Here is a 27,713-nt window from a genome sequence, read left to right as displayed (position 1 = left end):
ACAGCGAGCAGCAAGAATATTTCAAACACACGCCAGCCAGAAGGACCACGTGAAAAATCAGACCCGTGAGCCACTCTGCAACGCAAGGATGGCGACTGATGGAAACCCAGGCATCACACCCAGCAGCTGGGGCTTTGCACAGAAGTCTTTCCCTTGGCGTTATCCTGGAGTTTGCTGATCTCCATCTCTGTTAATTTAAGATGAATACAACCCTAGACCTCCCTGAAAGCTGTGTAAGCCCTCGTTTAGAGGCTTATTTGGCTAGCAGGGCGCAGAGACAACAGAGGTTTTGAAGCAAGCCCAGAGCCAAGAAGAACCTCAAAACAAACATACATTACAAGCACAAAGCTATGGAGGGCGGGAGGGGATTTTCTCAGTGGGGATGGAGGCTGGTGCTATAGGAGCTGTTTGCAAACTCATGATTCATCCCCTCAGTCTCACTTTCTTCTTCTTTACACTCCCGTCGACATGCAAATGTGAGCTGTTGCCTCTCCCACAAAATGAGGACTGTCCAGTTCTGGAGCCCCCAGTTCAGGAAGGACATTGAGGTGCTGGGGCATGTCCAGAGAGGGGCTATGGAGCTGGTGAAGGGTCTGGAGCACAAGTCCTGTGCAATTGAGGGAGCTGGGATTGTTTAGCCTGGAGAGGAGGAGGCTCAGGCGAGACCTGATCACTCTCCAATCCCCTGAAAGGAGGCTGTGGCCAGGTGGAGGCCAGCTTCTTTCTCCCAAGCAACCCGACAGGACAAGGGAACAGAGCCTTAAGCTGCACCGGGGAGGTTCGTGTTGGACATTAGGAGGAATTTCTTCACAGAAAGGGTGACTGAGCATTGGGATGGGCTGCCCAGGGAGGTGGTGGAGGCACCGTCCCTGGAGGCATTTAAGGGAAGACTGGACGTGGCACTCAGTGCCATGGCCTGGCTGCCAAGGCGGTGTTCGGTCAGAGGCTGGACTCCACGATCTCAGAGGGCTTTTTAAACATGATTCTGTGATTAAAGAAAAAACCAAAATTGCCCCAAATCGCTTCTTGTTCTTGTATTTATCCTTGTTGTTTAAAAGAAAAAATATGTAGAACCAGGCCCCTAAGGGGTTTTAGATCAGGAAAACATCGAGCTGCCAGACGCCAGCCTGGGGGGCGGCGGGGCGGCTCTGAGGCCGGGCCCGCACAGCACAGGCGCTCCGCGGCCACCCCAGCGCCGCCAGCGCCCCAAGGCCCCGCGCGGCGGCCGGCAGGGAAGCAGCCAATCAGACGCGTCGAGCGGCGTGCTCCGTCCAATGGACGCCGAGGTGGGCGGGACTTCCCGCGCCCGTTGCCATGACAAGCGCGGCTCTTCCTTAGCAACGGCGCTGGGCCGTGGCGGCCGCGCAGGTGAGGCCGCGCCCGGAGCTCCGCGGGGCCGCTCAGCGCCGCTGGCCGAGCTCTTCCTCCGCGGGGCCGAGGGCGGCGGACCGGCGTGGCGTGGCGGGGCCGCTTCGGGTGTGCGGTCCGCTCGGGCCGCGTTCCACTGCCTCCCACCCTCGGGCTGTGGCTGCGGGCACGCCCCGGGCTAGGGCTGGGTATTGAACTGGCTCCCGGGGGTGGTGCCAGCCAGGCGGGGGTTCTGTGCTGCGGAGGTCGTGGTTTGGGACACCTGCGGGTCCCGCGGCCCGCCATGTGAGGGTTGGTGGTGTGTCTGACTTGGTGCTTTAGCCAACAGCTCCATGTACGTGGCATAAATGACTGGTGCGTCGCCTGACACCGTGTTTGTTTCGTTTTCTTTTTAATATGGGCTCACCCTTGCTCTCCCTGGGTAGGAGAGGAAGATGCTTTGTTGTGGGTGAAAGAACCAGAGGGAAGACCGCGGTGAAATGCTCTGAATCTCTCAGTCAGTGCTGTGCCTCTGCGTTGCCCGAGTAGAGGCAGGTTGGTAATGAGGCCCTGAGGCACGTCCAGAGTTTTCCCATATGGCCCTCCCCAGCTGGCAAATGCTCGGGGATCTGAGGAGCAAGTGCACAAACGAGACCAAGATGTTCCTGTTAAACATTTCCGTCCAGACAAGTACGCAGATTCTGTGCCTAAAATACTCCTACCCTTCTCTTGTCATGTGCAGTTTGAAACTCTTGCAGATAATAGCATCCTGGGAAAATCCTTTTGGAATTAATCAAGAGTGGTAGCATCTGATATATTGTTCTCTTGTCTCTGTTGAAAGCTGTACCTTGGCTCAGCTCTTCCCTTAAGCTGCATTGGTGCTTCTGGGAAGTGCTGTGCTCCTCACTTATGGAAAACGATACGGTTTAATAATTTGTTTGCATTAGTGGTCTATGAGCTAAGGCTCTCAGTGGGGTGTGAAGGTGGTGTTGCGGAAATGGCGAGTGAGATAGCATGATATTCTCGTAATAGTTTCATTTGCCTTTTGTTTTAATTGAAAGCCATCTGTCTCTTGCCCATGTTTATTTTTGTTGAAGCAGTGTCCTCTCAGCCAAGAAGTGACTCCTCCTGCTGAAGCCGGTCACAGAGGAGCACAGAGCCCTGTTCCTCTCAGCCGGCTGTGCCGTAGCACTTTGCTGAACTCCGGGCAGCCCCTCCTCCCCTTCCTGGACTCTCTGTGGAAAGAACATGGAAGAAACTGAGGAGGAAAAAAAGGACGAGGCTGATTATAAAAGGCTTCACAGTTTTCCTCTGATTAGGGTAAGGAGGGGGATGGTTTACACATTTACCGGTGTCAGAGATATGAAAATCTGCCTTCATTCTTACTATCCTTCTCCCACTGAGTAGCTATTGTGAGAACATGTATACTGATGGTCCTGTGGAGGGATCCTGGTTGTCACTGCTGCTTTCTCCCTGTCCTTGACCTCTCCCAGGGAAATCTAATAGCACTGGTGTTCCCCATGTCAACCAGAGGAAGCCTGGGGCAAGTGATCCATCAAACAGATTGAGAGCACGCTGCCTTTGGAGCCCTCTCCTGTGTTTTGGATGCAGCTTGCTTTTTGTCCTAGAGAAGCTGGAGCAAAAGATCTTGGTAGCCAGCCAGATAGCAGCAGCAGAAAAGGCTGTGTAATTTAAACTTTTTACTCATATAGCAATAATTAAGGACTGTGGTTGAAATGGTATTAACATGCTTTCCCTTTATCTTACAGCAGATAATGTCTTGATCTTACAGGCAAATGTCTTGATCTCCTCCTTTAAGCTGTACTTGCACAGTGCTAGTTTTTGTGTAGGTAAAGAAGAATTCCTCATTGGCTGGAGGAATGGTTCACTTATAATGCAATAAGCCATTTTCATATTTACTATGTCTAAGCCCCCAGAAGAGCCAGTGCAGAAGTAAGACTGACTTACTGTTGTCTTGTGTCCAGCTCTTATTTTTCTGCTTAGTTGCCTTGTCTGTTTGCTCTTGCCAGCACTCGGACATGCCGGAGGAGATGCGCGTGGAGACCATGGAGCTGTGTGTCACGGCCTGTGAGAAGCACGCCACCAACAATGAGGTACTGGCCACCTCCCAAAATAGGCAGCCCACTGTTACTGCAGCTCAGGGCACCTGCAGGAGCAGGGTAAGAGTGCAGGGCAGAGCAGAGTCAGGTCCTGACATCCTATTACTCTCTCTCTGTACTGAGCTAGGGTAGAAGGAGGCAAAGAGCGTGGCTGGACCTCAGATTCAGTTCCCTTGGTCTGCAAGATCCGTAAGAGCACTTTGTAGACGTTAGTAGTGGTGCTGGCTGCCAAACTTTACCTCCTTGCTTTTCCTGCCTTCCTGACACATGCTTCCACTCTGTTCATAAAATGCCCTGTGTCCTGAGGGCTTGGTTCAGAACTGTGTGGAGTCTCTTGTTTTGGGGATGAGTATATGAAATTCTGTTAAGTGTTCCCTTTTGGCTTTAGGACCAACATACCTTGCTTTATGGGCAGGGCACCGCCTGTCACTGCAAAATCTTCCTCTGCTTTTTTTTTTTGGATCAAGCAGAGTGTGATCTGGGAGAAATGAGCCTTTTAAAAGTCAGCCTACTTTCAGTGTTTTGGTAATTACCTGGAGAAAAATAATGGACTCCTGTAAAAATAGCTGCAGCTTAGTGACCTGAATCTCCTCTCACGGTCACCGCAACCAGCATAACTCCAGCAGCATCTAAAGCAGAACTCTTGCTTCAGACTGTGTGAACAGCAGAAGTGATGCAGTTCATTAATTGCTCCTAGCTGCTGTGCTGGAGGCTGCTGAGACCAGTTCTACCCTTGTGTGTACCTCTGGGGAGCTCCCAATTCCTGTGGTGCAGCTGCTATACCTGTTGCCCGTGGCTTGAGTAGTCTTAAAGGGAGGAGAAGACTATGGGGATGTTTGCATAAAACCTCCCTGCTTGCTTTATCTCACCCTATGTTCTCTTCCTTAACATTCTCCAGAGTGCTGCCAAGATGATCAAAGAGACAATGGACAAGAAATTTGGGTCCTCCTGGCATGTGGTGATTGGGGAAGGTTTTGGCTTTGAGATCACTCACGAGGTGAAGAACCTGCTGTACATGTTCTTTGGTGGCAGCCTGGCCGTGTGCGTCTGGAAGTGCTCCTGACCCCTGGCCGGGTCCCAGACTTGCTGAATACAAGAGATTTCTTCCTGCTCTTGACAAGTTTTGTATGATCTGGAGGTGGGGCTTTATTTTTAATACTTAAATGTCAAGATTTCTTTTTTTCATACTGACGTAACAGTTCTGTGGGATACATAAAGTTGGTGTGTGTGTGTATAAACTTGCTAAACTGTCCTGTCCTTGCTTGTGGGATTTCTCATCTGTCTGGCTCTTCCCTTGGTGTTTGAGCTGAAGCAGGGGAGAGATGAGGAATAGGTAATCTCACAACACACTACATGGCAGCGCTAGCAGGGGAAAGCAAAAGCAAAAAGGTGCTATCTAGCCCTATGGTTTTTTAAACTCCCACTTATTCCACATAGTTTCCTCTCTCCTCTGCTTTCTCCACTACCATGCAATATGGCTCTGACCAGCATCTGTCTTTCCTCTCTCTGGATCTGCTTATACATTCTTCCTCCCTTCTAAGATGTCTGTGCAGACCTGACAGCAACAAGGGTCTCCCTTCAGGCTGCCTGTGGAGGTGTGAGCCACAGGGAAGCAGTCCCAGCTTGCCCTTCCCTGCTGTTTTAGGTGGGTACAACAGCTGAGCTGCCTGAGTGTAGGAGGTTGCTATGCAAACTGCCCCCTCCTTTCTCACCCACAGCACACAGAGACAGCATGAAAACACAGGCGGCTGACGACGCCTGGGGAGTGGGTGAGAGCTCTTTTTAAGGCTCAAATGCCTCCCTGTCAGTTCCTGGGGGTGTTGCAAGTGCTGTGTACTTTCAGCATCTTGTTTGGAGGCTGACAGAGGAAGGAGGCTCCATGTGAAATATAACTTGGTCATCAGAAACCCAATGTCTTTCTTTTAGCCTGTTTCAGTTTTTAAAACCGTTGGTGTTGGAGGATCGAATGAGCGTAACTATGTTACGTGTGTGGCTTATTTATAAAACCTGGGCAACTGTGTTTTTACAATAAAAGTTTAGTAAAAAGTCTTTGCGTGCGTTTATGTAGGTCAAGTGGTTCAACAAACATGGAAATAAGTAAGCAATGGTGTAGCACAGGCAGAGGACAGTGACAGATCTCCATCCTGCAGATTCCTGTGTGACTCTCAGCCTCCCTGTTTTGTTCCTTTTACCAGGGCAAGCCACGATGGTGAGGAAGGTTGCCAGGCCCATGGTGCTGCCGGCCACATCCTTCTGTCCAGGCAGCTGTCTAAGCAGTAGCAGCAAGGGAATGTAGCTGTGTCTGCTGCCCCACCAGTGTGCCTCGACTCTGACCATTGGAGTCTCATATTTGTGGCTTCCATAATTTTCAGATTTCCTCTCAGAATGTTGCTAGCTGACACTTCTAGTCCATAGTTCCAAGTCTGAAGGATCTTTCTGCATTAATGCCTGTGGTGGATCAACCTGGTCTTACAATTCCTTTTGTTCCTTTTCTAAACCTCAAGTGTTACGCTAGAGATGTCCTTTCTCAATTTCATTATGTCAGGGAGCCAGGAATTGGAGTAATATGAAGACAACTAAGAATTATTTCAAATTTGGACCATCTGTGCTTTGCTGGGCCAGGGTAGGTTGGTACCATGATACCTGCCCCATGATCAGGATTGCTGTGCTGTGTAGAAGAGCCCAAATCCTTTGAGCTATCTCGTCGTGCAGTTGCTCTGTGTCCCTCCAGCTGGCTGCCTTTACATGAAGATAGTGCTGTTGACAACACTTTCTGCAGGTGGCAGGTGGAAAAGATTATTTCCTCTTCTGCAACTTTCTGTCTCTTCTAAATTCAGAGGAAGAGGTAAAGCCAGTGTCTTTGGAATGCCCTGTACTGGAGTAGGATGATACCTTCAGCCATACCACGGTCACTTTAATCATGCCTCTTTCACACTAATGAATAATTAACTGCTCTGTGCATATGCAGAGGCATGCTGCTCATGGGCATCTCTGCAGGGTCATGGTGACCTGCAGATGACCACAGGGAGCTGCTGACCTCAGCACACAATCTCTTGGACTTGCTGCCTGTTTATCTTTTTGGCCACCAGCTGACCCAAGCTAATGTCTCTGTGACCTGCATTGGCAACAAGGGAAGGGTGAGTGCTCCCCAGCCTTCTCAAAGCCTGAGTTTACAAACAGATTGAGGTGAGCTTTGTGTGAATGTGCAGCAAGTCAGCTTCCATGCTGCCATTCTCGCTAGGTAAGTGCAAGGTGACTCACAGGAGAGTGGCAGGCTGTTTTTGTTCCCAAGGGTAACAGCTTTCCTACAGGAAGTTACCATGAAGAGGCAAACCCTTGTTAGCTGGTTTGCATGCCCATCGTTGGCATTGTAGCTGAGAGCACAAGCCTCAGCCCCAGAAAAGCTGGAGAGGGACTTCGGAAGGGCCTGTTGTGATAGGACAAGGTTTAGAGGTTTTAAACGAAAAGAGGTTTGTTCCAGATTGGATATCGAGAAGAAGTCTTTTAGAATGAGGGTGGTGAAACACTGGAACAGGTTGCCCTGAGAGGTGGTGGGTGCCAATCAGGGATCGGTTGGATGAGGCTCTGAGCAACATAATCTGGTTCAAGGTGTCCCTGCTCATTGCAGGGGCATTGGACTGGGTGACCTCTAAAGGTCTCTTCCAACCCAAACTATTGATTCTATGATGCTTTAGAGCCTCTAAGGCCTCTCTACTTTTTACTATAAAATTGCTCTGGATGATTTTTACTTATGGATTTTCAGTGGAAAGTTGGCAACAGTTTGCTTGCTATTATGTTTCCCTCTCATTTCATGCCCCCCTGCATATTGCTGCCATTACCCATCAAAGCATCAGGCTGAGTCAGATGTAGAAAATGAGATGAAAAATGGAGAGTGATGGATGGGTGCCAGCCAAAATGACTTTTTCTATCCACTCGTCCCCTAAATCTGCGATAGCAGCTCAGAGGCTGTGCCTCATGACTTCATCCCTCCCTGCTGAGGGGAGATGGGAACATCATTATCAGCTGCTGATGAGTCCTGATTTGGAGCCGGCAGTGAAAATGTCCTCGGATGTAGGGCTCCTCCTCCGCCCCAAAGGTGACTTGAATCTGCTGGGAGGATGGAGGAAGAGCTGGAGGGGGGAGATGAGAAGAAAGAGGTGCAAATTCAACCACGTCTCTATGATGATGTCATGGCAACAAGGTACACCGAAGTGCTTGTCAGGTGATCGGGGCAGGCTTTGAAGGTCTCCAGCTCTTCTCTGTTGCTGTAGGCTCATGTCTGACTTGCTGAAAAATCTTTTGGTTAATATTTAATGCCAGTATTGAAGTGCTAAGGGTGGCAAATGCCTCACCCAAGCCCCCTGCCTTTACTTTCCACTGGGATGCTAAATCAGGGTGCTGGGGTAGGATTTTAAGCTTCAGTATCTGGGAATGGGACTAACAGTAGGGTGGCTTCAGCCCATAGGGTCCCTGTGCCTATCTGACTCAAGGACGTGAGAAGGAAGTTTCTATCCCCTCCAGCCCAGTTTGGAGCTGGTTTGGGGCACCAGAAGGAGGAGGTCTCTGGGGCTCACTCTGGAATAAAGAAATCTGTGGCCCTGCTCCGGGAGCCGAGCCCAGGTCCTCTGATGCGATCATTTAGTACACGGAGTGGGTGTTTTGGTTGGTTGTTTTTTTCCTGAGCCATGACCTAATGATCCCATGTTCCAGCTACAGCCCCTCCTAGGGGCCTTCTTTCTGAGCCGTGTGTCCGGACTGAATTCAGCGAACTTCCCGAAGCAAGACGCTGTGTTCCCCCACCCAGGGAAGCCATCTGCTCCCCTCCACCAGCTCCTTCTGCGGGCCTTCGAGCTCGCCAGCCGTGCTGGGAAGCTGTCCTCCTCCTCGCCTGCCCCGGCTCTCCTCGGCCATCTTGTTAGCAGAAGGCAGGGAACGCGGGGCTGGCTGAATCTGGGGCGGTGATGGTGGCAGCCGGAGGCGGTTTCCAGGCAACTGTCGCGCCGTGGGACACGCGAGCCAAGAACGCCGGGGACGCCGCGTTCCCAGCGCGCCGCCTGGGAGGGGACCGAGACACACACGGAAGGAGCCCGCACAGGACGGTGCGGGGAGGGCAGCAGAATATCCCCTCCTCCCCTCTGATCCCACTCCCCTGGCTGGGAGTGAGGATTTGCAAGCTGGCTGCTGGTGCGCCACGCGACAAGGAAGGACTATATGATGTATGGGATTTCACATGCCTTCTGCATCCTTTGGAAGATCAAAGAAATATTGTGCCAGACTCTGTACCCCAGCCCCCAGACTTTTTGCAGGTGGTCCTGTGCTTCTCTGTCCCTTATCAAATACAAAGCTCCACCCCTACAAGTCATGAACCATTTTTGTGTACGCATCCCACCTCTGTGTCCCTGGGTGTCACCGAAAAAGTGAATTTCTTGTAAAAGGAAATGCTCTTCCCTTCCACAAGCTGCCAATCCTCCCCAGCACTTGGTGGGTCCCACTGTTCCTCTGTGCCAATGCCGAAGGCAGTATCCCCACTCCTGCCTGCCTGCCTCCCCTACCTGCTTTAGAGGCCCTGGGAGCATCCCTGCCCATGAAACTCAGCAGCCTGGTAGCCCCTCCTTACACGGCCTGCCCAGCATTTTCCCTCGCAGCAATGTTGATACTCACATCCCCTTTATTTTACCTAGTTTGAGTGGTTTTTGAGAGCGGGCTTGAGTACAACTGATTTTGAATGGATAGGGAAGGGTGATAAAATTGATTTGGCCGAGCAATGGGAAAAAAAAATTCTTCTGGATTCTGAGAGTACAGCTATGATGAACATGGGGAATGGGGCTACATAGTGCTTGGCAGGGTGTGTGCTGCAGAGGGGCAGAACCATTTTAATGCCCTGTGTTCAAGGAAATGTTCTGCAGCCCTGTGCAGGTGGCAGCACAGAGAGACAGGACAGTGGGGGGTCATCTGCACCCGTTGCTGTCCCTGAGCCAGCCTTGCAGCTATTGATTTGGAACTTGCCCTGTTCACTCTAACCTTGGCAGTGCCAGCTTGACCCTTATCAGCGCTGATAAACCCTACCACAACCTGCTGTCCCCTCCTGGTGGTGTCACACTGTGAGGTGCCGTGGTGACAGATCGTTCCTGTCACTCTGCCTTGCACCAGTTGCTCTTTAGCTGCAATGCTCTAAATCCAGGAAACCTCTCTCCTATTTTTGCACGGAGGCTGTAGCCACACCAACATTTTAAACCTTGTGTGGATGGCCATCCCTTGCTGAGCATTTTGTATGAGGAAGGATGCGGTGCCGGCTGCAAACGCTTTTCCAGAGGAAATTTAAAATCAGCCTTCTCTTTCTTCTGCTCTTGGCCCTTCTTGTGCACCTGGTGATGGATTTTGCTCTCCCCACAGCCCACAGGCCGTGTGGCTGTGATACAAAAGCACCAAAAGCTGTGGGTGTCCTGTCAGGCAGCCCCATGCCAGCTGGCCTCAAAAAGCTGAGCCTGCGAATCCTTCAGGATTTCAGTGGAAGCAATGGCTCCTTGGAGAAAAGTTCCCAGCCATGGAGAGTGGGGCTGCACGTAAGGGCTGGAGAGCCAGGGGTCCAACAGCAGCACGAAGAGGGGAATGCAGGGTGGACCAAGGGATCAAAGCTGGCAGCACTCTTCGAGCATCCTCTTTACAACATCCCAATCCCAGAGGTGACAGAGAAAGACAAGCTGTTTATCGTCAACCCCATGGAGAAGTTCAGCCTGCACAGCAGCGGGAGTGACGAATGGTGAGGAACAAGCTCAACTCTAGCTTGCATTTGGGGGATATGTGGACTTGAGGGGACAAGCAGCAGGGACCAAACATGTTGTTTCCTTATGTAGATCAGCATCCTACCCCAGAGGGGCCCCCATTGCTAAGCATGCTCTTCTCATATCTTAAATCCTCTCCTAGCCCTGAACTTTTGGGCTGCTACCCATAAGCTTGTAGCACACAGCAAAGCCAAAGGCGACTCTTGAATTATTCACTGTATTATGGATATCTATTAGGTGATCTCCTCAGCTCCTTCCTTTCCCCAATGCAGACTAGCCCTTAGTCTCTCTCTGTGTATATGAGGAAGTCCCTGCTCCAGATTTCTAACCAGTTTTATCCCCCTCTCTTGGTATGGTGAAGATGCAAAGCCTGAAACGTAGGTTGTCTCTAACCGTGAGACTCTTTCTGTCCTGCATTTTGCAGGATATTGCCTGACCTCTTTAGGCTCAGCCGTATGGTGAGCTCACTGCTGATGGCTGTCTATTTTTATCTTTGGACTACTAACCTCTAATTAGAAGGGAAGATATTAAAAGCTTTATCATTGTAACACATCGCAGCTTCCATATGGAAAGCACACCTTCCAAAAGTGGTGCCTGCTAGAACTGGGAGAGAATAAAAGCTGGCTTAAGAGCTGTTTTCCACAAATGGGCATTTGCCTTGTCTCTGAGGACCACCTATCGGTAGCCTTGGGTCTGGTTTGATGAAATCGATGCACAGTCTGTGTTTTCCTAGAGAGAGACATGGATTTGGGTTATAAGTGCCTTAGGCTAACTGTGCCATTGTGGTGCCCGTGTGTGCTAGCACAGAGGTGGGGCAGATACCCCCAGGGGCTCTCTTGAATGCCAGAAAACTGCAAATTTGCAGGATGCACAGAGACAAGCATAGTGCTAACCCAAACTTATCCCCCTGGGGAAACCAGGGGTGTGTGATAAACCCACCCAAGGGGAATGGCTTGCTGAGGACGGGAGTTCAGGTCAGTGCTGGGGATGACTGGAAAGCTCATGCTTCTCCACCCTTGTTCTGTGGACACACGTGTGTCCCCAGTAAGCACATGGAGGGGTGTAGCAGATTGTACTCCTGGGAGCTAATCCATTAGGGAGAAACAATGAGGTGATCTGTTCCAGCAGGGAAATAAATGCATGGATGAGAGAAGCAGGATCAGCCCAGGGATTTTCCATGGGGGATGGAAGAAAGACATTGTGTCTCATCCAGCCATGCTGGTGGGTCTTTCTGGCCACCGACTTTGTGTGGGATCTGCCAGGTGCCAAGGGCCCCGTGGAGGCCATATGGGCCAGGGGCCACCATGAAACCTGGAACCCATCCAGGCCTTGCTCTGGGCTTTCTCCCCATCTCACCCTCCATGCACTGGCTCCCAGGAAAGGCCCGGGGACACGGGACCCATCCTGTCCCAACTAAAAGCTGTCATTGTTGTTGGGGTGGTGGTGGCTGTCGGGCTGCAGGGTCAGCAGCAGTAAAGCCGAGACGCTCCTCCCGACAGGGAAGACGGCCTACGACACCTACCCCACCTGGCTCAAATTCCATGTCGGCATCAACCGCTATGAGCTGTACCCCCGCCGGGACCCCTTGCTGCCCACGCTCCTCCGGGATTTGGCCACGCAAAGGATCGTCAGCTCGGGTACCACCTCCCTGCCTGCACCCCTGTCCACAGCCCTGCCCCCCTGCCTGCTGCCTGCCTCCCTCATCCCCATGTGCCTCCTTTCAGTCCAGAAGTCTGGCGGGACCCAGCTCAAGCTCATCATGACGTTCCCGAACTATGGGCAGGCCCTCTTCAAGCCCATGAAGTGAGTAGAGCCTGGGACAACCCTATACCTCGCCCACACGGTCCTGTTAGGTAGCGAGGAGTAGCCAGCTCATGGAGGGAGAAATGGAGAAATGCTTCACGCGCTGCCTCGCTTCAGCACCTCCATCCCAAAACTGAGGCGAGCAGAATGGTCCCCTTTCCCTTGCCTTCCCTGGCCGTGCTCGCTGCAAACTGGATGCAGCTTGTGATGGGGTAGTGACCTCCAGTGGTGGAAAGAAGAAGGTGGTCCATGAGGACCATCCAGGAGCCTCCAGTCCATGAGGGCTTACCCACCCTTGAGTTGGAGGCAGGGGTTGCATGGGAGCCTGGATAGGGGGCTTGGAGCCGCACCACCCATCAGGAAGTGACTGGAGGAGACTGGGTCTGGCTGTCTCCAGTGTCACCAGGGGACAGAAGGGGAGTGGTGGTTTGGAACTAATCCCATGCTTGGAGTGACCCCATTCATGATGATTGCCCCCACCATCCTCTCTCCTTCCAGGCAGACCCGGGACCAGGAGACCCCCATTGATTTCTTCTACTTCTCAGACTTTGAGCGGCACAATGCAGAGATTGCAGCCTTCCACCTAGACAGGTGAGCATAAGCTTTGCATCCAACCCTGCCCTCCCATACTGGCAAAGCACCAGAGAAACCGCTCCTTCATCCCACTTCCTGCTCGCTGTTGTGAGGGATGTGTCTCCTGTCGGTTTTAATAACTCACTGTGATTAAACCAGCTGAGGTCAGTAAGAAATGGTTCCAAGTTCTGTGTTTCAGGATCCTGGATTTCCGGCGAATCCCCCCAGTTTCTGGTCGTTTGGTCAACATAACAAAGGAGATTCGGGATGTCACCACAGACAAGAAACTGGCCAAGACTTTCTTCATCTCTCCAGGTGACCTTTCATGCTCTCCATCCTCTCCTGTGGCCACCTGGATGGAGCTCACCTGGAGCTCACTGCTGCTGCCCTGGCTCCCGCCACACTTGGATAAACTATCCTGCTGGGGACTGTTCCAGCTCCCATGGTTACCCTGCCACAGGCCTGTGCTCCTCACAGCCTCCCTTGCCATTGCTTTGCTAGTGGCACATGGCCAGAGTGGGTGGAGCATCCTCCCTTGGCTGCTTGCTTGACCACTCTGCCTGGGGGTCGTGGGCTTGTTGCCTTCCTTCTCTTTGTCAACCTTTGCTTTGTCCCCATGGCCAGCGGGTAACGTCTGCTTCTATGGGGAGTGCTCCTACTACTGCTCCACCGAGCACGCCCTCTGCGGCAAACCGGACCGGCTGGAGGGCTCCATGGCTGCCCTGCTCCCTGACAAGACCCTGGCCAAGCGCCGCTCCTGGCGCAGCCCCTGGCGCCGCTCCTACCACAAGAGCAAGAAGGCTGAGTGAGACGGGGCACGGGGGGTGTGGGGACATGGGCCAGCAGAGCCATGGGATGGCAAGGGGCTTCTCCACAGCCGCTCTCATGGCCCCATTCCCCTCCCCGGCCTCTGCCACCAGGTGGGAGCTGAACCCCAACTACTGCGCTCAGGTGCGAGAGACACCGCCCTACGACAGGGGCCATCGCCTCCTCGACCTCATCGACATGACCATCCTCGATTTCCTCATGGGTGAGCCCCTCCATGCCTGTGCTGAGGGCTGTGGAGGTCCCTCAGGACCAAGAGGCCCAAATGGCTCCATGTCCTGTGGTACCATGCCCTGCGAGGTCTGTTGACCAAACTTGTTCAGGCTGCAGTGAGCCTCAGTCTTACCCACAATGAGAGCACAGAGCTGTGCCACGAAGGCATTTCCCAGGCAGAAGTTGAAGGTCAAGAGATTCTAGGGACATCCCAGCTAAGTACCCTGGACATGGGATGCGCCTTCCAGCACACTGTCACATGCAGCCCCTGGAGAGCCAGAGGCGGAGATGATGCTGCCCAGGGCTCTTGCTGCCTCTCCTGTCCCTGGGCCACTTCTTCCTTCCTGCACTGTCCCCTCACCGGCATCTGACTTGGAGAGTTTCCCATCTCCTCATTCCTGGCCACCCAGCCATGCCTTTGACATTACTTCTGCTCCATTTGCCACTGTTGTCCCTCTGTGGAGCTGCTGGGACGAGAAGGGGCCTGGAGGCCATAGGGTCTCTGCTCAGTTCCCCTCCACGGCCATGGCCACCAGATGGACACCCTAGAGGTGCCTCCAACCCTTTCCCCCAGGCTCTGGGTTTCAGTCTCACACCAGGAGTGTGCTCCGTGTCCCTGCTCTCATCTCCCAGCACACAACCTGATGGCAAATTTGTTGGCCCGCCACAGGCAACATGGACCGGCACCACTACGAGACCTTTGAGAAATTTGGGAATGACACTTTCCTGCTCCACCTGGACAACGGTCGTGGGTAAAGCTGGGGAGTAGGGGGAGCAGTCACAGCAAAGGGGGGTGTCTTGCTGAAATGCCGTCCTGACACCTCCCGGTGGGTTTCTCCCCACCCCCAGCTTCGGCACACACTCGCGTGATGAACCGTCCATCCTGGCCCCCCTCCAGCAGTGCTGCAGGTAAGGGCCTGCCACCGCCCACACCGGATCTGCTGTTGGGGGGAGGCTCCTCCTATTGAGACCTCTCCCTCCTCATCTCTGGCAGCATCAAGAAGTCGACTTACCTGCGGCTGCAGCTGCTGGCCACCCAGCCCTACCGCCTGAGCGACCTGCTGCGGGAGGCGCTGGCCACAGATCCACTGGCCCCTGTCCTGGCCGAGCCCCACCTGTGGGCACTGGACCGGCGCCTGGGGAAAGTGCTGGCGGCAGTGGGACACTGCCTGGCCAGGGCAGCACGCCAGGAAGAGGTGCTGGTGGATGATGTGGGGTCATGGGTGTGATGGGGGGCTGGGAATCCTGCTGGATTGGGGTGTTTTGGTGTGCTGCCAAGGATGATGTGGGGATCGATGTGCAGCTCTGATTCTGTGTAGCGTCAGCTTTTGATGGTGCCAGAGCTGGTGGCGTGATGAACCAGGAAAGCAGGTTGTAAGGATAGCTGGGACAGGGAGGGAATTTAAATAAAAAGGTTGGTCTAGTGGAGAAGACACGAGCTGTGATCTTCCCCATCAAGGCTGCTTTCCCAGCCCTGGCCTATCCTCACGTGCCTGGACGTGTCACTTCAGCCCTCCAAAGCCTTTTAGGAAAGGGTAGGGATTTTTCCTGCCTTTCCCCGGCAAGAGCTGCCAAACTGGAACAGCTGGCAATCTCCTTCTGCCGCACCCCCGCCCCCAGCATGGTGATGCCCTGGTGACCCCCAAAGAGAGCCGAGACTCCCCACTGCTGGTGTGGGGAAAATGAGGCACAAGCTCCCAACCACTCACTTATCTTTGCCCCAGTCTTCCCACACCCACTGAAAAACTCCCATGGCTCTGGCATCACCACCTCCTCCACAGGACCAGGGATGCAGCAAGGACAAGCCCCACTCCCCCCAGAACATCTTCCCAAATCCCCTGGGAACTGCCGCTGACTCCCTTTATGCCTGAAAAAGTGGCTCCTGAGGAGGGGATGGATTGACCTGGGGCTGTGCACTCTGCTTAGTGCCTGGTGGCTCAGCACCCAGCTTATCCCCTGAGCCTCCCGGGGGGGTTAATCCACGCAGGGGTACGTCAGCTGGAGCAGGTGCCATTGTGACAGCTACTGCCAGGGTACCCAGGTCGGGACATGGGATTGCCATCTGCATGGCCAGAGATAAAGGTGCCACTGGGGAGGAGAGATGTCCTCTGTCCCAGACAGACACTTGCAAAGGGATGGGTAGCCACAGGAAAGGGTGAAAAAGGGCAGCTGGCACAGTGGGAGATGAAGCTGGAAAAACTAGGCAGAGATTTTGGCTGGAAAGAAAAAGGGCTCAAAAGGAAGAAAAAAAAAAAAAAGGAGACAAAGAGGATCTGTCTGCATTACACAACGGGGCTGGGGACGCTGAATTGGGGTTTGTTGCGGTGTGCCCCCCCCCGATACTGACAGCACGTCCTCCTGCTGCTGCACTGGCTTGTGCCCCAAAACCCAGGACACGGAGGAAAAGGTTTCAGGGCTGTTTTGCAATAGGTTCCTCCCCTTCTGCCAGCTTCATTTTTTTTTTTTAACTCTTTATATAAGTACCTTTTTGCCCCATACCCAAAGCCGGGGGGACCATTCTTGCACCGTGCCTCACAGATACGGCCTAAACAAACCGTGTCCAGTTACAGGTTCCCCTCACTCTCAGAGCTCCCCCAGCCAAATCTTTTTCCGAGGCGCCGTCAAATTTAAAACGCGGGGCGTGGGAGGGTGGCTGTCTTTTCAGCCTGGTGAGTTTGCACAAGGTCCCAGCTGTGCCGCAGCGGTTCAAGGTCCCATGGGAGCAGCCCAGTTTGGCTCAGACGCCCCTGACGAGCCAGCCCATCTGCCCGCGGGGGAGAGCGATGGCAGCGGGGTGTCTGGGGCCAGTGGCCCAGGGAGCAGCAGAACACGCCCGCCCAGTCGAGGCGGCGTGGGCACACGGGTGTCGAGCGGGGCTGCCCACGCCCCAGGGACAGGTTCGGCCGTGTCGCCGTGACGGGTGGTGCGTGGGGTGCGGGGATTTCCCACCCCACCAGGACCAGCAAACCAGGCACCCCAACAAAGCCCAAACGGGGCTGGGGTGCAGCCCTGCACCCGGGAGCTGCCATTTTGGGCTGGCATCACCCACGCCCTTGGCTGGCAGTGTGGGCTGACTGCTGCTCGTGGTGGACAAGGCAGGAGGAACCCCAGGGGTGAGGTGTTTGGGGACCAGGTCCTGGCGGGCAGCAGAGTGCGGATGGGCCCCCATCATGGCCCCCCCACCCCCCCAAAATGATGAAAATAAAATAAAATGAAATAAAAAGAATATGCCAATGGCGGTAATAATAATAAATAGCAATGATGGTGGTGATAAAGAAGAGGTCCCCAGAGGCCGGGGGAGCGGCGGCTGCTCCCTCTCCGCGGCGGCGGGCGGGGCGGGGCGGCGGCGGCGGGGGGGCCCGGGGGGAGGGCGGCGAGGCGGGTGCCGCCTTCCCCCGCAAAACAAAAGGGAGCGGCGGCGGCGGCGGCGAGAGCGGCCGGGAGCAGCCGGGGAGGGCGGAGGGGATCGTTCTCCGCTGCCCCGTACTTGCCGGTGGGTTTGCGAGGGGGACGGCGCGGCGGGGGCAAAGCCGGGGGGTTGCGGGCGGGACGGCTCGTACCGGGGCCTGGGGGGGAGATGTGTGGGGCCGGGGGTGCGGAGGGGCCGGCGGGGCCGGGGGTAGCCGCTCCACGCGTGGGCGGTCCGCGGGAAGGGGAAGGAGGCGAAGGGGTTTATCGGCCTGTAAGGGGAGGCGGCTCCATCCCGGGGCACCCCACGGCCGCCAGCTCGGGACGGTGTTCGGTGTGGGCCGGGACCCCTGCCACAGGGGTGGGGTCTCCGCGAGTGGGATCCCGCCGGGTGCGTCCCTCCAGGGACCCTCCCACTGACACTTGCCTCTCTCCCCCGCCCCCTCGTCACCCCCAGGTGAGCCGAGCCCCTCTCCGTGCTGCCGCCATGTCCCGCCGCAGCCAGCGCCTTGTCACCACCACCCGCTATTACCCCGGGGACGATGATGCCACGACCAGCAGCAGCAGCACATCCCTGCTGGGTGGGACACAGCTCCCCTTCAAGGAGACCACCGGCAGGTTAGTGGGGAGCAGGAGTGGGGGGGTTCCCCCTGCCCAAATCTGACAGGGGCGGGGTATTCCATCCCATACCGGGGATCGGGCACCTTCCTGGGTGGGGTGTGGGGATAGCTTGCAGAAGGGAGCGTGATGGCCAGCCTGACGCATTCCGGCATGGCCGCGGCCGCCTGGGCACTGGCTGTGTCCCTGCTCCAGCGAGAGCTCCGTTCTCCCTGCCCGGGCACCCCTGCGTACCCACGGGCCCGGCACAGGAGCCTGCCGGGGTGGCCCGGTGCCAGCTCCCAGCTGCAGCTGGATGGCGACAGGGAGGAGGAGGAGGGAGGGAGGTGCGCTGCAAGTGCCGGCCGGAAAACCGCAGCGGTGCGAGCGGAAGCGGTGCCCGGGACGGGCGGGAGGCCTCCGCAAAGCAGAGCTTGCAGCCTCCGAAAGCTGCCGCCATCCAGTGTGGAGGGAAGTGATGTTGGTAGAGGGATTAGAGTAAATTCCCCATTTTCCCCCATGGGTGCACTGTGACACACACCACCACCGCCCCCCCCCCGCCCCCCCTGCCCTGTAACCACACATGTCTGATGAGCCTGTTCTCGCCTCCTGCAGGACGATCAGGAGGAAATCGAGTAGCACAAAGCGCCTGTCTCCCGCCCCCAGCACCCAAACCTCCTACTACAGCGAGTCCATGATGAGCGAGTCCTACCTGGGGGGCAGCCGGGGCCTTGCTGCCCTGGGCAGCTCCATGCTGGATGATGACCTGGACAGCAGCACGTACTGGGGTGAGCCTTCCCACTCTCCCAGGGCAGCTGGACCTCCCTGGACACTGGACAGTGTTGGGGCAGCTGCCCGGGCTGGCTGACTGGGTTGCTTCTTGTGGAAGTGATCGTGGGTGATTTCTCAGTGGAACTCCGTGTTTTGGGGCAGGTGGGGAGCTCTCCACCAGGAGGAGAAGAGGCACAGGGGACACTGAGTCCAGTAAGATCAATGGGGTGCTGGAGAGCAAGACATACGACACCTACACGTCTTCATCTGGGTACTCCTCGGAGGACGACTATGCTGGTAGGGATGCACTAGTCTCTCTTTAGTGGCAGAAATGCAGGGGGAGCAGCCCAGGGCCTGGCTCTACCCAGTGTGCTGCCAGTCCCCACTAGATGCCACCTGCAGTGCAAAGCCTTTGCTGTGGGCAATGCACTGGGGTGCTGTCTGCATTGGTGACTTGCTTCTTCCTTTCCAGGTCACTATTACTCAGGCCAGAGTAGCTCCGGGTCAGGTCTGAGAACTGCAGCCTCCCGGGTGGGCTCCTTCCTCTGGCAGGTGTTCACCTCCCCAGGTGAGCGGAGGGCTGGCAGGGGCACTTCTAGCAGCAGTGTTCTTGCCTGTCAGTATCTCTACTCTCCAGGTGCTGTGTGTGCTATTCCCTGTTTGGGTGGAGGGGTTTTATCCCCTTGTTGGTGCCACCCTTGGGCATGGAGGGGACATCTCTGCCAGGACTCCTCATGAGGCTTGTTTTTTCTCCTGGCAGTTCGGTTCATGGGGTGGCTGTTCTCAGGGCTGGCAGGGGCCTGGCACCGCCTCACCGGCACGGCTTCCCACTTGCACAGCATTCCCTTCTCCAGGTGAGTGTGGTGCTGGGGGACACCAGGATGGGGAAAGCCTGCAGGACCCTGGAAAGGGGAGGCACATTTGGGGTGGTGGGTGTCTTGTGCTAAAGCCTGGCTGGGCTTTGCTTTCCATCTGGCCCCCATCCAAAGGTGGGGGAAGGTGACTGCAGTCCTACAGGCACCTCTTTCTTCTCCGTGCTCCAGGCGCTACCCACGTCTGAAGAGGTCCCTGCTGCTGCTGCTGCTGCTCCTGCTCCTCGCTGCTGCCGCCTACGGTGAGTCAGCCTCACCTGATCTGCTGCCCTGAGATCTGGGGCAGTGCAGAGCATCCCACTGCCATAGCTGGGGGATGGGATGGCCTGGAGCTCAGTGCTCATGGCTTCTGGTAACCTGGTCCATCTGCACCCGCATGCCGGCGTCCCCTGGTAATCCCAGGGGATGTTGATGGCTGAGCCTCTGCATGTCCACCCTGTCCACTACTGTGGCCTGTTACCAGCCTGTGGTTTTGACCATCTCATCCTTCTGTGCCCAGGAGCTTGGTACTTCTACCCATATGGGCTGTCGACACTCAGCCTGCCTTCCTTCCCATGGTGGGGAGCTGGAAAGCTTTCCTCCTCCTCCGATGTTCCTGGGGCAGGGGACCTGACCACACTGGACCAGGTGAGCTTCAGCAAAGGCATGGTGGTGGCCCAGGTGGGATGAGTGCCTTGCAGGGAGAGCTGGGACAGTGTGATCTGTGGCTGAACAATTGCTTCCAGGGTACGAGGAATGGTGGAGAATGGGCCAGATGATGGCTCCGCATTGGCTCCCCCAGCTTGTGGCCATCTGACGCTTGGGGTGTCCCTGGGATGGAGCAGGGAGAACATCTGCCCAATCCTGGGACGCAGCAGATGAATAAGATGCCACTGACTCTGGGGAATGGGTGGGAATAGGTGGTCAGGGTTCCCTTGTGCAGGGGTCCTATGGAGCAGGCACTTCCCTGGAGGGCTGCATCACACCCTGTTGTTGTTGCTGCAGGGGGGGCACCGGCTCCTGGCTCGCTTCCAGTCCCTGGAGAAGCGCTTTGAGGCACTGGAGGCCGAGCTGTCACGGTGGGAGCTGCGTCGTGGGGCGGCAGCAGTGACAGCAGGGGGAGAGCCACCCCCAGGGGACATCCTTGCGCAGCTGGAAGGGCTGGTGAGCCGCCGGGATGCGGGGCTGAAGGAGCACCTCCGCACCGACATGGCCAGTCACCTCCAGGTGAGGGACGTGGGGAATGCAGGGAGATGGGGGCGTGCAGGGCCAGGCCCTGATAGTCCACCCTGTTCCTCATCCTTCAGGGCGAGCTGGATGCCCTCCGAGTCCAGGTGCAGAGGGATTTAGACGGGCGCCTGGGGAAGATGGCACAAGCTTCTCGGGTAAGGTGACGAGCGTGTGGTGGTACCTGGACAGGACACCCTCACCAGTGGTGTCACGGGTCTCACCCCTTCTTCCCTTGCTGGCAGGAGATGGAAGCGCGCTTGCTGGAGCTGAACTCAGAGTGGCAGAGGTAATGCTGGCTGTGGGGCAGAGCCATTGCTCTGCTAGGGGCTGGCAGGTAGCTGGGTGAATTTCCCTCAGCCAGGCTGGTTTGCTTGGGACAAGAGAGAGATTGAGAGGCATAGTGTGGGGGGGGGAAAGGAAAGAAGGAATATGTGGGTGTCTGTGGGAGGCAGCACTGTGCCCTTCTGGCTAAAAGGTAGTGGTACCTTTGGGTGCATTAGGAAGGGCATTGCCAGCAGGTTGAGGGAGGTGATCTTGTCCCTTTACCCAGCCCTAGTGAGGCCACATTTGGAGTGCTGTGTCCAGTTCTGGACTCCTCAGCAGTACAAGGGAGACATGGAGCTCCTGGAGCAGGTCCAGCAGAGGGCTACAGAGATGATGAAGGGACTGGAGAATCTCTCTTATGGGGAAAGACTGAGGGAGTGGGACTTGTTCAGCCTTGAAAAGAGACAGTTGAGAGGGGACCTCAGCAATGTCAGTGTCTGAAGGGAGAGCGACAAGAAGTTGGAGCCAGGCTCTTCTCAGTGGTGCCAAACAACAGGACGGGAGGCAATGGGCAGAAACTGGTGCACAAGGAGCTCCACCTGAACATGAAGAAAAACTTCTTTACTGTGCAGTGACCATGCACTGGAACAGACTGCCCAGAGAGGTTGTGGAGTCTCCTTCACTGGAGATATTCCAGAACCATCTGGATGCAATCCTGTGCCATCTGCTCTGGGACCCTGCTAGAGCAGAGAGGTTGGACCAGATGACCCCCTGTGGGCCCTTCCAACCTGACCCATTCTGTGATTCTGTGGCTGGCAGCAGGGCTCCAAGGGCATTGGCGGCAAATGACCTTTGCCACTGTCATTTTGCATCACTGTGAATGTGGCCCTTCAGCCAAGGCCACAAGCTGGGGATGCTTTCCCATGGGATACAATAGAAGAGGTTCCTGCCACTGGAATTAAAACTGTGTTTGGAGATGGGGTTGAGCATAGGTGATGTGGGATGAACCTCTTCCTCCAGTTTGCAGAGGAGAGCTGGGCCTGTTGGCATGAGGCTTTGTTACCTTTCTCTCGGCACAGCTCGGTGCAGGAGAGCCTGCGAGGGACCTTCCGGCAGGAGGTGGGCAAGCTGGAGCAGGAGGTGGCAGCCTTGAGGAGGGAGCTGGCAAGCCTCAAGTCAGACCAGGAGGTGATGGGGAAGCACGTGGAGGGGATACTGGAGCAGCTGAAGACAGTGCGGGCTGATGTGAGTGCCCAGTCCCCAGCCTGTTCGGCAGAAAGGCAGTCAAGGGTCGCTGCCCCAGGGCTGAGCTCTGCCCGCACCGTTTCAGGTGGAAGCGCAGTTCCCGGTGTGGATCAGTCGGTTCCTGTCACAGTCCCAGCAGGATGGCGCCACTGCCTTCATCCTGCAGCGGGAAGACTTGCAAGCAGAGCTCCAGGCTCTGGAGCGCAAGATCCTTGCAAAAGTCCTGGAGGACCGGAGACTGTCGGCACGGGATGCTCAGGCTGGGATTGGAGTGGCCCTGAGGCAAGGAGGGACTGCAGGAGTGACAGAGGAGGTGAGTGCTGGCCTGTGCCCCACTTCATGTGTGCAGGGGGCTGGCATGTGTGCCTGGCAGGTGGCAGAGGCGTTGGGACAGCCCCCACAGCTGGGACATTGATCCTGGGCTCACAGGATGCAAGAGCACCCTTGAAACACCTTCTCGGGCTGCGCCTGCTTTCTGCTCTGGAAGGGGTCACAGGTACCTGCAGCCCTGCAAGGCTCTTACTGTCTTAAAATCCAAGCTTCTGCTCATGCATCCTTCACCCAGAATGTGGGACAGGTGCCAACGAGGCTTCCATGGGTGGAGCATCTTGCTTATCCTCATTCGTCAGCAGCGCCGCTGATTTGTTTGGTGCAAAGCATTTCGGCAGAATGACACCAAGGGGAAAAAATGAGCCTGCTTGCTTTGGAAAGAGTTGCTGGCAATTCCCTGTGGAGGTAGTGGAGGGAGGGATCAAGCTGGGATTAGCAGTCCCCGTAGTCTGTGCAAGCTTTGTGCACTCCGTAAAGTTTGGACCCAACATGGTGCTGCGGGGTCCTAGCTCCTTAGGCTGGGTTTGGCTCCAGGTGGATCCTCCAGCCATTTCCTCCTTTTCTGGGTGGGAGGAGCTCCCATCAATCCTGTGGGACAGGGTGGGAGGGAGCAGCAGATGATTCCGGGGTGTCTGGTAGTTCCTCTCCTCCCTCTGGGCCAGCCCCTCTTGAAGACAGGCAATTGCAGCGTGCCTGGGCCCTGCCCCTTCACTGCACAGCTCCTCTCCCCTGGAGTATTTTTAGCAACCTCTAAGGAGGCTTCCCAGCCAAACGCGTGTCCTCTCATTTTTGCCGCGGTGATTCATCCCCTGGCTGTTCTATCCCCTGGCTGTTTTGTGGGAATGTCCTTGCACCCTCTGTCCCTGCAGGGGCAGGCGGGTGGGGGGCAGGATGCCTGCCCCAGTTCTTCACCCTCCTGTGCCCTCTGCTCCCACTGCAGCAAGTGCATCTCATCGTGGGCCAGGCCCTGAAGCGCTACAGCGAGGACCGTGTGGGGATGGTTGACTACGCCCTCGAGTCGGCAGGTGGGTGGTGGGGACGAGCCAGCTGTCCTGGGGAGGTGACCACGGGGTGCTGGTGTGCAGCTCACCTGCTGCCATCCTCTCTCATGCCAGGGGCCAGCGTCATCAACACTCGCTGCTCAGAGACCTACGAGACACGGACAGCGCTGCTGAGCTTGTTCGGCATCCCCCTGTGGTACCACTCGCAGTCCCCCCGTGTCATCCTGCAGGTGGGCTCTGAGGGGCAGGACTGGGCTGCTCCTCATGTGGGTGTTTTAGTGGGCTTTGGCTGTTGCTCCAAGCCAGCAGCCAGGCTGGTGGGAGAAAAGTAACACTGATGGTGGTAACGTTGCTGGTGTCTCACTTCCATGCTCATAGCCAGACGTCAACCCTGGGAACTGCTGGGCATTTCGTGGCTCCCAGGGCTTTGCTGTCATCCGCCTCTCCGGCATCATCCGCCCCACGGCTGTGACGCTAGAGCACATCCCAAAAGCCCTCTCACCCCAGGGGACCATCCCCAGTGCCCCCAAGGACTTTGCTGTCTACGTGAGTGCCCTTGCCCAGACCTGAGGGAGGGGTGGGGGGCCACAGTGGGAGGGCGCTGGAAGGGAGGGATAACAAACCCTATACCTGGCTGTGGGGTGCTCTGGGGGGGTTGGTCTTATCCTGAAGAAGAGGAAGAAGCAATGCTGGTGGGGAGAGGGGCAGCACTGGGTTTCAGAAAGAGTTTGAGGGGACAAAAGAGCTTGAGTAGGTGTAACTTTTGGTCTTCCCCCCCTTTCATCCTTCCCCACTGGTCCCTGTTCCTATTTGTCTATTTTGACCTGGAAGAGCAGGAGTGGGGGCCAAGCATGCTTGCGTCTCCCTCTCCCTCTTCTGCCCTGAGTGTGTGCATCACCTCTGGTTTCCCTCTCTGATGACCCCTGGTTCTCCCTTTATGCTTCCCTGCCCTTCCATAGGGCTTAAAGGAAGAAGGAGAGGAGGAGGGCCTTCTCCTTGGACAGTTCACCTACAACCATGATGGCGACCCCATCCAAACATTTTACTTGGAGGTAAATGCTTGGAGCACCTGACCCCTGAGAAGAAAATGGGGCCTCTGGGGTCTCTGAGCCTCACAGATCTCTCAAGGGCTCAAGTTTTTCTTTTCCCTCTTCCCCAAGGGTGACTCCATGGGCACATACCAGCTGGTGGAGCTCCGGGTGCTGAGCAATTGGGGCCACCCCGAATACACCTGCATCTACCGCTTCCGTGTGCACGGGGAGCTGGCGCACTGACCCCCGGCTCCGCGCGGGATGAGGATGCTGCCAGGCTGACAGCAGCAGGGGATGCGTCTGGTTCACTGCTTCACACGTAGAAATCCTGGGATGTGCCAGCAGCTGCCCCAGGAGGCTGCTCCCCTGGGGGAGGAGAAGAGCTGCTGTCGAAGGGGTGAGGCTTTCACTCTTCCAAGGACCGGGGTGGTGAGGCAAGAGCATCCCACGTGGGTCCTAGCGCAGCCTGGCTCGTTTTCAGTGCGTCTCGGACATTTTAACTTTTTAAGCTAACTTTGTATCGGGTCTGCGCTGCCCCTTGTCCCCATTGTCCTGCTCCCTCCTGCTGGTGTGTCTAGCATTGCCAGGGCTTGGGAAAGGGGTGTGGCATTTTGTGATGCGCTTCATGCGGGCTTGGGTGCAGGAGATGGGTGTGTGTGTGGGATTGTGGTGCCTGACTCGGTGCTGCCAGAGTAGGTGGGAGCCACCGGTCATGGCTACCAAGTGCCCTCCACACAGGGTCACTTCTCTTGCCTTGGTGTTGGTTTGGGTAAAGATCTCCAGCCCTCCAATGCTGGGCCGGCAGAGAGGAAATAAGACAGTATTAATGAAGTATTAACATAAAACTAATGGTTTGGGGCAGCAGGAGGAGAGGAGCGTGGCACGTGTTGGTGGCAGAGCCCATCTTGCTGCTGCCATCCATCCACTCAAGCCCTCCTGCTGCCAGTGGCTGAGTTGGGTCTTGGCGATGCTGTTGGCCTCCCTGGCTGGCTGCCTCCCCAGTGTTAAGCTTGATGATGCTATTGAAAATTCCTGTTGCCTGCTTTTCCTTTGGGGTTTGTTCTGATACTTCTTTTTTAAGGGGGGTGGGGAGGGGAGCTATTTTCCAGTTGGGTTGGGAGTGTTGGGGTTGGTTTTTTGGGGGGGGGTTTGTAGTTACAAAGGGGAAAAAAGACTTTTTCCATGCAATTTGTACTTAACCAGAGAATGTTACATGGTGCCACTTGGATGAGTGGCTTAGATGTGGAGAGGGCTAGAGCTTTGTTTAGTAGGAGAATAGCGCACACTGTAGGATAAACTAGAGTAAGATGAGCAGAGCTGTTTAAAATACAGGCCTCAAGTTGTTGGTGGCTTGGTAGCTGGACTTGGAAGCTGGGGTCCTCTGTGGACTGCTGCTGGTGGGGTGCTGGAGGCATTCCTGCCCTCCTTGCTCTGGATGTCCTCCGAGACTGCAATGCGTGGCTGTGGCCTCCTGCCCATGGCTGCATCTGTATATACTTGACTGTTAGCAGCAAGTGGGAGCTGCTGTCCCAGGGCTCTTGGGGGGGAGATAGATGGGGCAATCGCCAGGGCTCACAGGTGCCAGCCTGCAGAGCCCCCCCCCGCCTGCAGGGCTCCCTCAGCTCCTGGTCCCCCATGGCAGATGGCTGGTGCAGGCTGACCTCCTTTCTCTTGGAAGGGCTCCCTTTCCCTCCTGCCTCTCCTCACTGGCACTGCACTGTTCTCTGAGCCCTGGCTGTGGGAGGGCTGGGCCCGAGCAGGAGGGGGAGTTCTGCCTGCAGTGGGCATGTGAATCCTGCCTGTACTGTTTGGATGGGAGGAGGCAGAGCGGGGCTTTGCAGGGAGGATGCACAGGGACCTTCCCCAGGCTGAGGAGTGCCAGGGCCATCTGGCCCCTCCACCTCCTGGCTGCCTGCATCACATAATTTGGCTTATGTTCTTGGATGGTGTTAACAGCCTTCAGCTTTATGTTGTGTTTCATTGAAAGAAAAGCTAAAGGGCTCGTGGTCAGTGTTTCAGCCATGTCCAGTGCTGGTATTGTCCTTCCCCTGGCACCATGAGAGCACCATGTATTGATTCCCACTCTGGTGATCTCTGCTTGAAGCACTGTAGGCATAGAGGAGGAGAGGAAGGGGCTGAAGAAGTGTCTCCTTTCAGCATCCCCTGATGGGCAGCAGGCAGAGCTGCTGAGCTGTCACTCCCTCCATGCCAGCCTGGGAGGGGGAGCATGGTGGCAGCACATCCCTTCTGAAGGGGTCTCCTTGCTCCAAGCAGGGGAAGTGAGCCCAGGGGGCAGAGTCCTGTCTCCAGCAGGTTAAATTTACCCTGTGGAGCCTCTTGCAGAGCTGGGAGGCCCTGCTGCAGGGAGAAAGCTGACCTGGAGCCAGATCCAGGGACTATAAATTCTCTCCTATATTGAGCATAGTCTTAATTCTTGGCATCCACAGCCAAAGTTATTTTAAACTTGTCTACAGCTGCCCGCTTGCCTTGGAGTCATGTCCATGAGTGCACTGAGCACATGGAGCTGTGCTTCTATGAATGCCTAGACCTGTTCTGGGCTCAGCAGACCAGCTCCTGTATTTATTTGAATCATAAAGAGAGAGCAGAGATGAAGCTCTCCCTTTTTCTCACCTTTCTCTGGCTGCTGGAGCAAGTGCCATAACCATGAGCCCGGGAAAACCCCTTTTCTTATGTTCCTTCTGGCTCCCTGGTCTCTGGCTTGGACTGTGAGGGCAGACAAGGTCTTTGCCCAAGAAAAATTATTTTGTGGTAAATCAGGCATGCTGGTGAGAGGCAGGAAAGGTGACCTCTTCCCCTGAGAATGGAGTTGTAGTGGGATCTCTGTTCCTTCTACGTGGGTGTTAACTGCTGTGTCTGGGTTAGGGAGCATTTGGCTTTACAGGGCAAGCTTGCCCTGTCCTTTAGACATGAAAATCTCTGCTGTTGTAAGTAAAACTCCCTGCAGACACCAGTGAGAGCTCATCCTGAGGCTTCATGCTCTTTTCTAGCTGGTTTTGGAGGCCTCACCATGCCATCTGTGTGAGGATCCCCAGGAACATATGCTGAGGCTAGATGTGGGTTTTCAGCCCCCAAATTCAGCATCAGTGCTGGGCTGCAGCCCGAGCACCTGCACTGCGTGCCCAGGGCCGCTGGCTCTCCAGACTGTAGCTTGTAGCATTTCTGCAGCACTTCCCAGAACTGCAGAAGAAGAGGGCACGTAAAACTGCTGCTTCAGTATGTGCTTCTCTGCCTGGGGGTATTGAATCCTGGAGCTGATGCCAAAGATGAGCCTGGTGAGGCAGGAGAAATGCAGAACAGCTGT

The 27,713-nt window shown here is 55.7% G+C and overlaps 3 protein-coding genes across 9 annotated transcripts; all 3 read left to right on the top strand.

Moving 5' to 3' along the window:
* Nucleotides 1–1,343: 1,343 nt before the first annotated feature.
* DNAL4 (dynein axonemal light chain 4) lies at nucleotides 1,344–4,705 on the top strand. 7 transcript variants are annotated; one of them, XM_082280813.1, is made up of 5 exons: nucleotides 1,345–1,368; nucleotides 1,794–1,902; nucleotides 2,448–2,667; nucleotides 3,378–3,461; nucleotides 4,366–4,705. In XM_082280813.1, exons 3-5 carry the CDS (start codon nucleotides 2,596–2,598, stop codon nucleotides 4,528–4,530), a joined length of 321 nt encoding a protein of 106 aa, XP_082136939.1. In that variant the 5' UTR covers nucleotides 1,345–1,368; nucleotides 1,794–1,902; nucleotides 2,448–2,595; the 3' UTR covers nucleotides 4,531–4,705. The 7 variants fall into 7 exon arrangements, with proteins under 7 accessions (XP_082136944.1, XP_082136939.1, XP_082136945.1 ...); XM_082280816.1 differs by having other exon boundaries at nucleotides 1,350–1,368; nucleotides 1,794–2,037; XM_082280818.1 differs by lacking the exon at nucleotides 1,794–1,902 and having other exon boundaries at nucleotides 1,344–1,368; nucleotides 2,445–2,667.
* Nucleotides 4,706–9,748: 5,043 nt separating this feature from the next.
* On the top strand, nucleotides 9,749–14,892 carry LOC309571879 (extracellular serine/threonine protein kinase FAM20C-like; the record flags this gene model as incomplete). Its single annotated transcript, XM_082279761.1, has 10 exons — nucleotides 9,749–10,227; nucleotides 11,711–11,886; nucleotides 11,974–12,052; nucleotides 12,551–12,643; nucleotides 12,825–12,940; nucleotides 13,250–13,430; nucleotides 13,546–13,655; nucleotides 14,334–14,415; nucleotides 14,513–14,572; nucleotides 14,658–14,892. 10 exons carry the CDS (start codon nucleotides 9,749–9,751, stop codon nucleotides 14,890–14,892), a joined length of 1,611 nt encoding a protein of 536 aa, XP_082135887.1.
* A 2,164-nt stretch (nucleotides 14,893–17,056) lies between these two features.
* Nucleotides 17,057–25,453, top strand: SUN2 (Sad1 and UNC84 domain containing 2). Its single transcript, XM_082280419.1, has 18 exons — nucleotides 17,057–17,156; nucleotides 17,529–17,689; nucleotides 18,284–18,456; nucleotides 18,602–18,736; nucleotides 18,912–19,007; nucleotides 19,200–19,293; nucleotides 19,483–19,553; nucleotides 19,811–19,938; nucleotides 20,296–20,517; nucleotides 20,598–20,675; nucleotides 20,763–20,806; nucleotides 21,864–22,029; nucleotides 22,115–22,342; nucleotides 23,300–23,384; nucleotides 23,475–23,590; nucleotides 23,739–23,906; nucleotides 24,320–24,412; nucleotides 24,521–25,453. The coding sequence occupies exons 2-18, from the start codon at nucleotides 17,559–17,561 to the stop codon at nucleotides 24,632–24,634; spliced, it is 2,142 nt and encodes a 713-aa protein (XP_082136545.1). The 5' UTR covers nucleotides 17,057–17,156; nucleotides 17,529–17,558; the 3' UTR covers nucleotides 24,635–25,453.
* Nucleotides 25,454–27,713: the final 2,260 nt, after the last annotated feature.

Source organism: Coloeus monedula (assembly GCF_965178545.1).
Source record: "Coloeus monedula genome assembly, chromosome: 4".
NCBI classification, from domain to species: domain Eukaryota; kingdom Metazoa; phylum Chordata; class Aves; order Passeriformes; family Corvidae; genus Coloeus; species Coloeus monedula.
Note: the sequence above shows the minus strand (reverse complement) of the source record. Positions and strands in the feature narration are given on the sequence as shown.

Coding starts and splice junctions, on each gene's coding strand:
- DNAL4 (XM_082280818.1), top strand. CDS start 2,596: ATGGAAGAAACTGAGGAGGAAAAAAAGGACGAGGCTGATTATAAAAGG. Junction 2,668..3,377: donor ACAGTTTTCCTCTGATTAGG/GTAAGGAGGGGG, acceptor TGCTCTTGCCAG/CACTCGGACATGCCGGAGGA. Junction 3,462..4,365: donor AGCACGCCACCAACAATGAG/GTACTGGCCACC, acceptor AACATTCTCCAG/AGTGCTGCCAAGATGATCAA.
- SUN2 (XM_082280419.1), top strand. CDS start 17,559: ATGTCCCGCCGCAGCCAGCGCCTTGTCACCACCACCCGCTATTACCCC. Junction 19,008..19,199: donor GCAGGTGTTCACCTCCCCAG/GTGAGCGGAGGG, acceptor TTCTCCTGGCAG/TTCGGTTCATGGGGTGGCTG. Junction 20,807..21,863: donor CTGAACTCAGAGTGGCAGAG/GTAATGCTGGCT, acceptor CTCTCGGCACAG/CTCGGTGCAGGAGAGCCTGC.